Source organism: Prionailurus bengalensis, chromosome D1 (genome assembly GCF_016509475.1).
Source record: "Prionailurus bengalensis isolate Pbe53 chromosome D1, Fcat_Pben_1.1_paternal_pri, whole genome shotgun sequence".
In the NCBI taxonomy this organism is placed as follows: Eukaryota; Metazoa; Chordata; class Mammalia; order Carnivora; family Felidae; genus Prionailurus; species Prionailurus bengalensis.
Window position 1 is genome coordinate 15560434 of NC_057346.1, and position 11657 is coordinate 15572090.

The 11657-nt window shown below is 56.7% G+C and overlaps 1 protein-coding gene across 1 annotated transcript in view; it reads right to left on the bottom strand.

Moving 5' to 3' along the window:
* The window catches only part of DSCAML1 (DS cell adhesion molecule like 1), a 348705-nt gene extending 341414 nt beyond the window's left edge, over window positions 1-7291 (bottom strand). The window contains exon 1 of the mRNA XM_043579447.1: window positions 7129-7291. Coding sequence (XP_043435382.1) covers window positions 7129-7174 — 46 coding nt within the window. The 5' untranslated portion in view covers window positions 7175-7291. The remainder of the gene's footprint in view (window positions 1-7128) is intronic.
* Between the last annotated feature and the right edge of the window lie 4366 nt (window positions 7292-11657).

Consider the following 11657-nt stretch of genomic DNA (forward strand, 5'->3'; position numbering starts at 1 on the left):
AGGGGTTTCCTGTGGCTGCAAGGGCCGGAGCAGAAGAACAGTGGGTCTAGTGGGAAACCTGCATGGGGTCACACATCCGACTAGGGGTTGGATCCCGCGTACTCAAAGCTGCCTTCCAACCCAGAAGACTTTAGCCCGTGGCAGTCATCTGCTCGCTCGCTCACTCACTCTCTCTCTCTCACACCGCAAAGCAGGTCCCCAACCCTCAGACCCCATGGCTGTGGAAGGCCATCCCAGAAGCAGGGTGGCCATAACCCTGACTCAGCCGGGCTCTCAGGGTCCGGATTCCAGTAACTGCCGTCTCCTCAAATGAGGTCGCACAAGATAGGACTCTATGCCAACTGCTCCTCCCACAAAAGACCGTGCATCCTCTGCAGGGACAATCACCCTTGCCGAAGGGTGTCCAGAGGACTACGGAAGCAACTCACACCCAAGGACCTGGGGAGGGAGCAGAGGTAGGCTCTTCCCACTCCCACCAGAGACCGGAGCCACAGGGACGGTGCCAAGCCTGCTCCCAGAAGACTACTGCCAGCCTGGCTGTGCCCTGTCAGCCGTTCCCCACGTCGCTGGCAAAATTCTCCATATGCGGGGGGCCCGAGGAGTGGGGAGACAGCCACACACAGCTGGGAGACCTTCGTTGTTCCTGGATGATGAAGTGACGGTAATTATACCTCACGTTTCAGCGAAGGATTTATAAGGTTATAAAAGTGGTTTACTGTGGCTCTTACATGTGTGTGTTTCTCTGTTGCCCGGTCTGGTTTACAAAGCATCATCGCATGATCTACAATGATGGGCCCCACATCCTTCCTGCACACATGCAAGGACAGGTGCCCTGCGGAACAGTCAGGACAGGGGTCATTCCCCCCCATTTCACAGATGAGGAAACAGAGACACATGACCTCTTAGGTGACTTGCCTAAATCAGGCTGGGCTTTGTCATCTAGGTCTGCAGACGACATTCTTCCCAACACACACGCGCACACACACACACGCACACACACAGTGTAACGGAAGTGCAACTAGCATTTGAATAACTCGGTTCCTAATGAAGGTGGTGACCTTGGAAACTGTCAATGCCAGCATCACGAAGAGCGAGGACACGGGGAGGTGGGGCTGAACGGACGAGGGGAGTAGCAGCTGGGTGGCACGGGTGGTACCCGAGGCTAATGCTGTTCACGCTAAAGCAGCACTGGACAAACATCTGTTACACAGGGCACACGGGCTGTCGTGCCCCCAGCCTCTCCCACACTCGTGGAGCCCGTAGGCCGCAGCCTGCCACGGGCAGCACCTGACCTCTGGATCATATGCCGCTTCCCTGCAGCTAGCTGACTGGGTCATAAAGGGAGAAGTGGCCGAGGGGCCCCCAAGGTCATGGGCTGTCAGGGGACTACCTGAAAAACAGCGAGGTTCGTCCCACCAGGGAGAAACACAGAAATCTACCCAGCCAAAAGGCATGGGGGCTTCTCCTGCGTAGCCCATTCACATAGGCTTTATGTCATGAAATCCAGGGTAGTTCTTACTCTGTTCGGCTACACGGTAGAGATTTCATAACCAACGTGGCCTTCCTTCAGCAGGCGTGTGTGACTGGCCTTTGCCTCACCCTCAGATCCAAGTCCGGAGCCGACCTCTGCCCTTTTCTGCTGCCCTAGCTGTGGCTGGGGAAAGGGGTGTGCCGGGCTCCCCAGGGACACCCAGGTGCCTGCATGGCCTCCGCTATCTCGCGGAGGATGGGTCCTCCAGGCTACTGGGCTACGTGACAGAAGGAAGCCGTGATGTCCCCTGCTTTGGCCACCACACAGTTTTTCTTACTGCTACAAATCTGAGCCAGGTGGCTGGCCGAAACTGCAGCTGATTGAGTCAACTACTCAGGACAGGATCCGATGATCTATTTGGAGGTATGGGCAGAGAGAGGAAAGTGGGAGCAGTGCAGGAAAAAAAGGAGAGGTCAGTATTTATTGAGTACCAACTGCATTCTGGCTAGTTTATGTGTATGATCGGCTTTAATCCCAATTAATAGAAAGTGAGGCTCAGGGAGACCCCAAGTCACCTATCTAGTAAGTGCGGGGCCGGGATGTGAATGAAGGGTTTGCTTTGACTCCAAATTTCCACCACACTGGTGAGTTGCGATCTTTTTTATTTTTCTTTACAACTCCAATACATAAAATGCTCTGATTGAAAGAACTGGGGAGGGAGGAGCTTGAAACTCTGCCTGCTGGCCCTCCCCCTCTCTACCTCCAGCCCTCCCCCAGGCTCCACCCAATGCCTTAGGGCTCCATACCACCTCCTTCAGAAAGCTCTGTGGGCTCCAGGTGAACCAGGGCCCTCCAGGATCATTAGAGAGGCAGAAAAAAACAACTCTGGGAGGCCTTCGAGCTGCACCTGCCTGGCCAGGGTTTGCTCCTGCCCCGGAAATGCAGACGAAACCATTCCCGAAGCCACATTCCCACTGCAGACATCCCAGCTGGCTCCCTGGGAAGGAACACTCCCGGCTGCCCTAAATGCTTGCTTCTCAAGTGTTCCTCCCAGCTCTGGCCACCTCCTTCCCTCCGTGACCCCGCACCTGCCTTCCCAGGGTCAGAATAAGCAGCCCCGGGGCGCTTCCCCTAATCTCACAGAGACCACGGCCCCATCCCGAGCTGGAAGTGGACAAACCAGGAGGGTGAAAGAGCCTTCTGCTTCCCATCATACCTCTTCCCATCCACACCGCTTCTCTCGCTTCTGCCCACAGCCCTCAGCACCCGGCTTCCTGCATTCGGAGGGTGCGCTCACCAGAAGTCTGGTGTTGACCCTGGATTTCCACAGCAGGTGTGGTCCCCTCTCCTCATGCTCTCCTTCCTGCAGCCCGAGAGGGACAACCCACACCCCAAGTTTGGTCTGCCTTAGGCGTCCCTGCCCACCAGCACGCATCTTACCGCGATAGCAGTTCGAGCCCCTGTGGGCCTCGAACTCAGAGGCAAGAGAGGAGCACTGCCAGAAGCAATGGTCCTTCTTCACACTCCTGCCCCACACCCATGCCACGCAAGGAAAAAGTGACCGGCTGCTGCTGAGGCTGAGATCAAGAGGCTACTCACACAGAGAGGGCGAGGCTCTAGGCCGGGCTAGGTCAGCATGCAAATCTGCATGCAAATCATATGCAAATCTAGGGCCTGCCCTTGGGTTCCTGGCACCCTGTCATCTCTGCTGCCTGTGGCTCACCCCGGTCAGGCACCTGGGTCCTGGTTAGACCTACTGGGGTAGGGGCTGAGAAAGCACTTTGGGAACTTGGGGGGCTCTTCCCCTAGACTACTTCCAAAGTCTCCAAGAAACACTTCTTCCAAGATCACACGGGAGGAAAGACTCTCTCAGCCTGGTAGCTCTACCCCTGAAAAAAAAAAAAAAAGGCGCTCTGAATAGTCACTCTCCCTTCAATTCAACCACAAATAAAATCCACCTTCACCAGGCTGAGCAGGGGACCAAGCAAGTGACAAGGATGGGGTTCCTGAAGACATGGAGAAGGTAAATGGGGCCAGAGGTCCACACCGCCCCCGTCAAAGGCCAACAACCCAAGAGATGCTCTCGGCAGACTCCCGCCCGGTATCTGGGGGCTCCCAGCCTGCCTGCTTGGGGGCTTGCTTGTTTAGCAAAGCACGGTTGGGCCAAACGCCCGTTGGCTTGCCCACCTCCTCCCCGTTCCTCAGTCTAAGAAAAACAAGCCTCTCCAGCCAGTCTCCTGGGACCTGCTCAACTTAAGCACTGCCTTTGGGTCAACTGCTTACTTGCTTTTTGTTTCTAATTGAGCTCCCCATTCTGCTGCAGAAATATATTAAAGGCAGCTGACTTTGATGGCCAGAAACGCGAAGCATCTGAAAGCTTCGCCGGGCGTGATGGCAATTCGGTTCTCCGCCACACGTTATTCTAGCGACGGGGGCCTCTACGCCCACCTACCCCCTCCCAGTGTTCGCCAGTCCCTCACCTGCTCCTAAGTTGTGTCTGCCATTTCAAGATTTTCAAAACACATTCCCCCAGCGCACCCCACCCCCCTTCTAATTAGACACCGAACAGAGTGTTAGAGATTTTCTTAATGGCTTGACGAAGCCTTTTAATTCAGTCTTCTCAAGAGAGAAGAACCATGAGTCCCCATCCGAGAGGTTGGGGTGGGAAATGGAAAAAAAAAAAAAATCAATGCAACCCATTATTTTGGCTTTTAGAAAACAGGAATTTCAGTGCCGGGGAAGCTTGTTTTTCTACACAGTAAAAATGCAAATGCAGCCAACACAGATGCTGGCCCGCTGGATGTAACAACGGAGAGCGCCTCACTGGGGTTCATCTGGCTGCCCAAATCCGGATCTGTTTGGGCAATAATAAGGCAGTTATTGGAGACTCGATAATCGATTATTAAAACACCTTCCCAGTTCAGTTCTGGGGAATCGGCCTGAGCTCAGGCATCAAAAAAAAGGTATTTCGAGAGGAATGGGAGTAACAGAAGCTTAAACCACATTCAATAACTGCTTCATTCCATCCAGAGGACGCTCCATCCCATTTTGTTTTCTTCTCCGCTCTCTCTCTCTCTCTCTCTCTCTCTGCCTCCTCCCGCTCCTCACAGATGGACGTACAAATTATTGCAAGAGGATATTGTTTTCTGTAACAGGCTCGAACGTTCACATTTACATTTCCTTGGTGCCGTGGGGGTGACTGGCAACGAGAGAGAAAATACACCCAACCCCATCTTCCCTGCTCTCACGGCGACACATCTTCCCCCAGCCGCCTCTGTCGCCCCCCCCCCCCCACCGCGCCACCCCAAGCACAACAGGCCCTGGGGACCAGCCTGGCACCTAAGACCCAATTAAGGCACGAAGGGAAAGAAAGGCCTGTCTGGCGAGGCGCCCTGGTGCCCAACACAGAATGCTGGAGCCTCCGAACGGCAGGGCCGCCAGGGCTGTGCAGACCGAAAGGCCGCCGAGGTCCCGCCTCACCTGGCACCTCCAGCCTACCCCTAGGCCCAAGGCCAGTGGCAACTTCCTTCTCGAGTTGGAAAGGGTTTTGCCCCTCAGGCTGTCCTGTCCCTTCTGGGCCTTTCTCCACCTCCCCCCAGCCCCCATCTGCTTTCCTCCCTATCAAATAGCTCAGGCTTCATTTATTAATGCCCAGCTTCTGGGAGGGGGAGGACAGGGTCCTTCAGGTATTTGCTGAGGGACATCCACTGCTGGGGAACGGAGTCCTCTGGAAGGAGTGAGGTGGCCCGGCGGGGACAAAGCTGGGCAAGAGTGTGGCAGAACCTTGGGCCTGTGCTTTCTCGCCTGACAAAATGGAAAGGGGGTGGGGGGTGGAGAGAGAACTAGCGAGAGGGAGAGAGAGAGAGAGAGAGAGAGAGAGAGAGAGAGAGAGAGAGAAAGCTGCCGCTCTTCACCTTATGTATTTTTAATATTAATGTAATTAAAGCTGCGAGCCGAGCCAGCCTGCGGGGGCGGAGGGAGGCAGGAAGAGCCTGGGGAGAGGGAGAGTGGGGTGTGGGGAGGGGGTTAGGGGGTTGGGGGGGGGTTGGCGCAGGAGACTGGCTTCTTGCTCCCCAAAAGTGGGAGGAGAGGGTGCTGAGCGGGGGACAAGGGGTTAACCAACCTAGACCAGCCTTGGCTTGGCGTGTCACCCAGTGGGCCCCCACTGGGTCTGAGAAACTCAACTACTTTGTCCACGATTCAGAGGCCACCTCTCGCCCGCACCCCGATCTCTAGGCAATCCCCAACCAGTACCTGGGCCTTCGTTCTGGCCTTGACCGGGCGGTATTTACAGATAAAACAAGGGTCACCCTGCTCCCCGCGCCGCCGCCCCCCCACCCCCAAGCCACGAGATACTGCCGTCAGCTCCGGCAGGTTGCAGACTCCAGACCCTGGGGCATCCGCACGGGGGAAAAAACTAGACCCCTCCCGGAGCGCCAACCCCCTGCTGGATTGCCCTTCCCCCATCGCCTAGGGGTCAAGAGCTGCGGCTCGGCGGGGGCCCCCGGCGGGGCAAAGCGGGGAGAAGCCGCCCCCAGGGCGCGGAGGAGAAAAGTTAGAGGGCTGAACAGGTAAAGCCGAGCTGGTTCGAGCGTGTGTGCTTCGCTGCGCAAGGGCGCGGAGTTCGGCCGCCTCATCTCCCGCCATCTGCGCGCCCGGGGGCACGTCCTCTGCCATAGCCTGGAAGCCCTAACGCCGGCGACAGCCCGGTCCCGACTCAGTGCCCAGGTGCCTCCGGTCAGGAATGTCTGCCCCCTCCCCACCCCCCAGTCCCGGCTACCTCGAGGATCAGGTGCGCGGCGCCCGAGCGGCAGGTCTGGACAAGCCGGACACCTAGACCCACCCCTAGCAACGCCTTCTCTCCGGGGAAAGCGACACGCCTCCCCCCCAAACTGAAGAGTGTCCCCGCGTCCGGCTGACCCGGCGCGGAAGCGGAGAGTCTCGCACCTTGGGGCGCGCTGCCCGAGGTGGCTCAGGCGGCGCAGCGAAGCCGCGGCTAGTGCCGGGGGCAGGGAGGGGGTGGGGGGTGAGGCGGGGCTGGGGAAAGGCGACCTTTGGGTCTGGAGAACAAACTTGCCATCCGAGGGACCCCGGCTGTCGGCACCCCCAGCTCTCCCCGCCCTGCATCGGGCCCGGGCGCGGATCAGCGCCCTGCGGTGCGGCGCTGGGGGTCCGGGGCGGCGGAGGGGCGCAGGGCGGCAGAGGAGGAGTGAGCCGCGGAGTCCGAGGCCCGAAGAAGCGAGGACTCCCGGGCCAACCAACAGTCACGGCCTGAGGACCCCTCCGCTCGGAGGGCACCCCGGGGTCCCGGCGCCACCAAGCCGCAGGAGGCGGGCGAGGGGCTGGGGGAGGGGTCCCGGGCAGAAACCGCGGCCCGGCAGGGCGCGGGGAGACGAGGGGCTCGTCCCCCACCACCCCTCCGGGCGCGCCCCAAAACGGCAGGCGCGGGCGGCCGGCGGCGCGGTCGAGGGCACCCTCTCACCTGACCTCTCTCCGAGTGCCGGCCCCGCCCCCGCTGCGCCCCACCCGGGGCCGGGCACCGAGGTCGGCCCCCCGCCCCCGGGCACCTGGAGCCCGCCGGGCGCCCCGCCTCGCCGCCACCCGCGCGCACCCCGGCTCCGCCGCCTCCGCCGCCCCGGCGCCCGCGCGGGTCTCACCTTTGTGTAAAGAGTCCAGGAGCAGGAGGAAAGTTACCAGCCACATGCCATAAAGAGGCCCTATTCTCCGGGGAGGTGGTCCTGTGGCCGGCCGTGCGGCAGCGCCTCTCCCCCGCTCAGCGCGCTCCCAGCCGCCCGCACTCCGCGCCCCGCTCTTTCTGCTCCTGAGCCCAGCGCTCGGCGGCGGCGGCTCCTCCCTCCTCGGCTCCCTGGCTCCTGTCATCCGCGGGGCTGGGCTAGGCGGCCGCTCTCCCCGCCCCCCCGCGGCACCCCGGGTGGTGAGCGCCGCGCGAGCCCGGGGCCCAGCCGGCCCCCGGCCCCGCAAGCCCGGGGACGGGGGCGGGGGCCGGGACCAGCCGGCCCCCGGCCCGGGTTCGCCGTCCGAGAAGCCAGGGGTCCCCGCCGCCCGCCGGGTCGGAGGGTGACATGTGTCCTACGTGCGCCAAGAGCCCGCCATGCTCGGGCCAAGGAGGCCCTGCGTCTCCCGGCCCGGCACCTGGGGCGAATGCTGCCTGCCTCTTGCGGACTCAGTTTACCCAGGGATGCTCTGAATAAAATCCAGACTAAGATCCTTTGGCGTCCCCCGGAGCTACTCCCCACCTCAAAGCTCAAAGCTGCGTGCCCTTCCAACCTCTAGGTCTGCAAGCCTGGCCCCTGGGGAGCGGGGGCTGAGCCCAGCCAACCCCCCCCTCACCGCCCCCCCCCCCCCCACAGCGCGACTTCCCAATTGTCTTCAGCACTTGGCACAATTATTTGCAATAAATAGTTTAATGTCTGTTCTACCTCGTGTATCTTCCTCCTTTATCTTCACCTACCCCACCCGCATAGCTTTCTCAGCAGGCAGAAATTGGTTTCTTCCTTATACCAATCTGCCTAGAGTTGGCATGGGATTCCATGGGGCTTGAGTGAGGGCATCTCAGTTCCAAAATGAATGTTGAGGACCTGCTGTGCGCCAGGCACGGGCTTTGGCGCTGGGGACAAAGGCACGGCCGAGTCAGGTCTGCTGTGTGACAAGGCTGCTGTGGTTAGGAAGCCCTCCTTGTGTTGGTGATTCCAGAATAAGGGCCCACGCGGGACCCGGAGAAGGGGGCCACGGTAGCCCTGAGAATGGGATGCGAGACAGGACTGGACCGCCTCTCAGGAAGCATAAGGGAGGCCGCCTCGACCCGCTCTGGCTGCTTGGCTTGGCGCGCTTCGACCCGTTTCTCTGAGATGTGCAGGCAGAGGGGGATGTGAAGGGGCGAGGGAGATAGAGGGGCTGCGGTTAGCTCCATTGGACAGAGGAAGAAAAGTTACTTCCCCGACATGTCTTGCCTAAGTTCAGACCGAAGAAGTAGGTCTCCTCATTCCCGGGTTTTGCCAAGATGTCTCTAGACATTTTAGCTAAAAGTTGGAAAGCGTGCGTTTACTTTTTTGATATGTTAAAATCTGCATAAGCAAATTTACCGTTCTAAGCATTTTTAAGCGTGCAGCGGCATCAGGTACATTCACGATGTTGTACGACCATCACCGCTATCCGTTTCCGGAACTTCTCCATCATCCAAACAGAAACTGTGTATCCACTAAACAATAACTCCCCATCCTCCCCTGCCCCCCATCCCCTGCGCATCACTAATTTTCCGTCTCTCTCACTTGGCCTCGTGTAAGTGGAATCCTACAGTATTCGTCCTTTTGCGTCCGACGGATTTCACTTAGCGTTATGTCTTCGAGGCTCAGCCCTGTTTTAGCAGGTGCATCTCTCTCCTTTTCTTGGCTGAATACTATTCCACGGCATGCACTGACCACGTTTTGTTTATCTGCTTATTTGTCAGGGGGCACCTGGATCGTTTCCACCTTCCGGCTATTGGGAGTCATGCTGCAGTGAACACGGGCATACACATACCTCTTGGAGACCCTGCTTTGGACTCAGCCGGGCCTACACCTGGGGGTGGAATGCCTGGATCATACGGTCATTGCGTTTTTAACTTTTTAAGGAAGTGCCAGGTGCATTGACTTTTTCTGTAGCGTGCTTTAAGGGTGTAAAGGACTCTCACCTGCACTTACTCCGTGTAATCCTCACAAGCACCTTTGATGCTTTATCACCCTCTTTGAAAACAGGCGGGGGGGTGGGGGGAGAACGCTGAAGCTTAGCTTGTTCAAGGTCACCCGGTTTGCCTCACAAATGAGACCGGAACCTGGGTCTCGTGACTCGGGAGCAGAGCTCCCTGCTCTGCACTGCGCTGCCTTCCCTGGTGCTCAGCCTTACGATGCTAAGTCACCTCTCTGAAGCGGATGCTTTTTCACTAGAGGGTTTCATCCTCTAGAAACAGGCAGAGAACAGAGACGCGGGGTAGACTGCAACAGGTGTTCCAGAGGACCCAGCCCAACCCTCTGCTTTCAGAAGAGACAACTGAGGCCCAGAGTGGGGGAAGAGACGGAGCCGCCTGAGGTCATGCCGGCAGTGACAGAGCCCAGATGTCGTCACACTTCTGGCTTAGCTCCCCTCCCTCACCGCCCCCAGCCTGCTGGGCTCATTCTCCTGTCATGTCCCTTCCCTTCTAAAGGAGACAGTCACTGAGAAGAATCCAGTTATTTAAAACTAAGCCTATTGACCCAGAGCACCTGGTCGGGCCATGCCTAAAATAACCTGCTCCGTCAGACAGGATGAAAGGGGCTGTTGCCTGCTGGCAGGCGACAGGCCCTCGGTGGGGTTGTGTACAGCTGCTTGGGTCCCATGTGCTGAAAGGAGAGAAGAGGCTCCTCCCTTCTCCATTTACCTGAAGTACGTCCTGGAACCTGGATGTCTCGTCTATGTAGGTTACACCTGCCGGCCCTTAAGGGATCACAGCACTGTGTATAGAGGTCCGAGTGTTACCGCAGGATGAGGTCGTTCACTGTGTCAGTAACTATAGTCTGGCTATTCCGTGAACAGGAGGCACGTGTGTGGGAACAGGGGGTGGGCAGGTGGGGAGGGCCGACCTGGCGATGCTCCGGGCAAGGAGGCTTCAGCATGTCACGGTTAAGTGCGTGGCTTTGGAGTCAGAGCTGAGTTCCCAGCCCCACTCTGCCACTCACGGGCTGTGCACCCTGGGGGAATTTATGTGCGCCAAGCCACGGTTCCCTCACCTATAAAGTGGGGACCGCCCCAGCCTCTACCTCAGGGAGTTGTCATAAGGATCAAATAAGACAAGCCCAGGGGCCAACACATCGTAGACACAGGTACACATGTCACTGATGTTACTGGCTTTGCCCAGGGGTGGGAGAGAGAATCGCTTTACCGGGGAGATGTTGGGATAACACCCAGTACTCCGTGCTTTGACAAAGCCAGAGGTCACAGAAACACGGAAGGAAGGTGCATTCAGGACTGGAAGAGTGTGGGGAAACTGCCAGCAAGGGAAGGACCTGAAAGTGGTCTCCCCCACTTTTAGGCTTTTTATGTTTTCCATTTTCTAGCTGTTTTGTCCCTCCTTAGCACCTAGGAAAGTATCTGTGGAAAATGACAATCTGGCTCAGATGTGTTCAGAAGTCCCCTCTCAACTGGAGTTGTGTCGGGAACTAGCTTGACAGAGTCAGCAAGGATCCTAGCAAGTGAACGCCAAGGAAAAAGTGAGTCTCAGGGCCAGAGAGGGCGCGGCTGGGTTCCCCCACGTGCACTTGAACTCCGTCGCTCATTCGGGGAGGAGCTATTTTTTTTTTTATTTTGTTGAAAGGGACGATTCCTTCTCAGTCCCCGATTAAATGGAAGCCCTCACACCCACACACAAATACTTGCACACCAAAGTGAGAACAAACACAGTTGCCCAGGCAAACATTCATGTGTACAGGTAAGTGTAAACACTTAACAACAGCACACCTGTGCCCAAATGCAATTTGAGTGTAATCCAAAATTTCTGCATTGGCTCCTATGAAGATGCCTTTATTTTATTTATTTATTTATTTATTTATTTATTTATACCAAAGCCTCAAGTGTGTGGGATTCATTTAAAAACAGTGATTAATTTCAATATTCTGTTACATCAGGATGCTGGGTGATAACGTGGTTGGGGTGTGTGTGTGTGTGTGTGCGCGCGTGTGTGTTACCAAGCTACCAAGCAGCTATATGAAGGCACCGAGAGCCCTCTCCAATTCAGGTTAATCATGGATATTTGGGGGGTATTATTTTGCCTTGTTAGGACTAGAGCCATCAGGAGAAGGAACACATGCTTTTATTGTTGAACTCAAACAACAGCTTCTATATTTTGGATACTTTCCTTCAAAAACAAAGGCATATAATTATTTTAGCAAAGCCTTCATATGTGCTCTGCAATTCTTTAACAACTTCAGTATAGATAGGGTTTTTATAAAAAGAAATTGATACCGAGCCAGATCAATGTTGAAAACTTAACATTTGGGGTTATATAGCTAATTCAGGATTGACCTTCTTTGCACTAATTCATTGACTGGAAGGGAAAAAAAACAAATAAGGATTTCCTTTTTTTTTTTTTTTCTTGTAATTGATTTTCATGTTATAGAAAGAGTCCTGGACTGTGAATCAGAAATCCTGGGTTCTA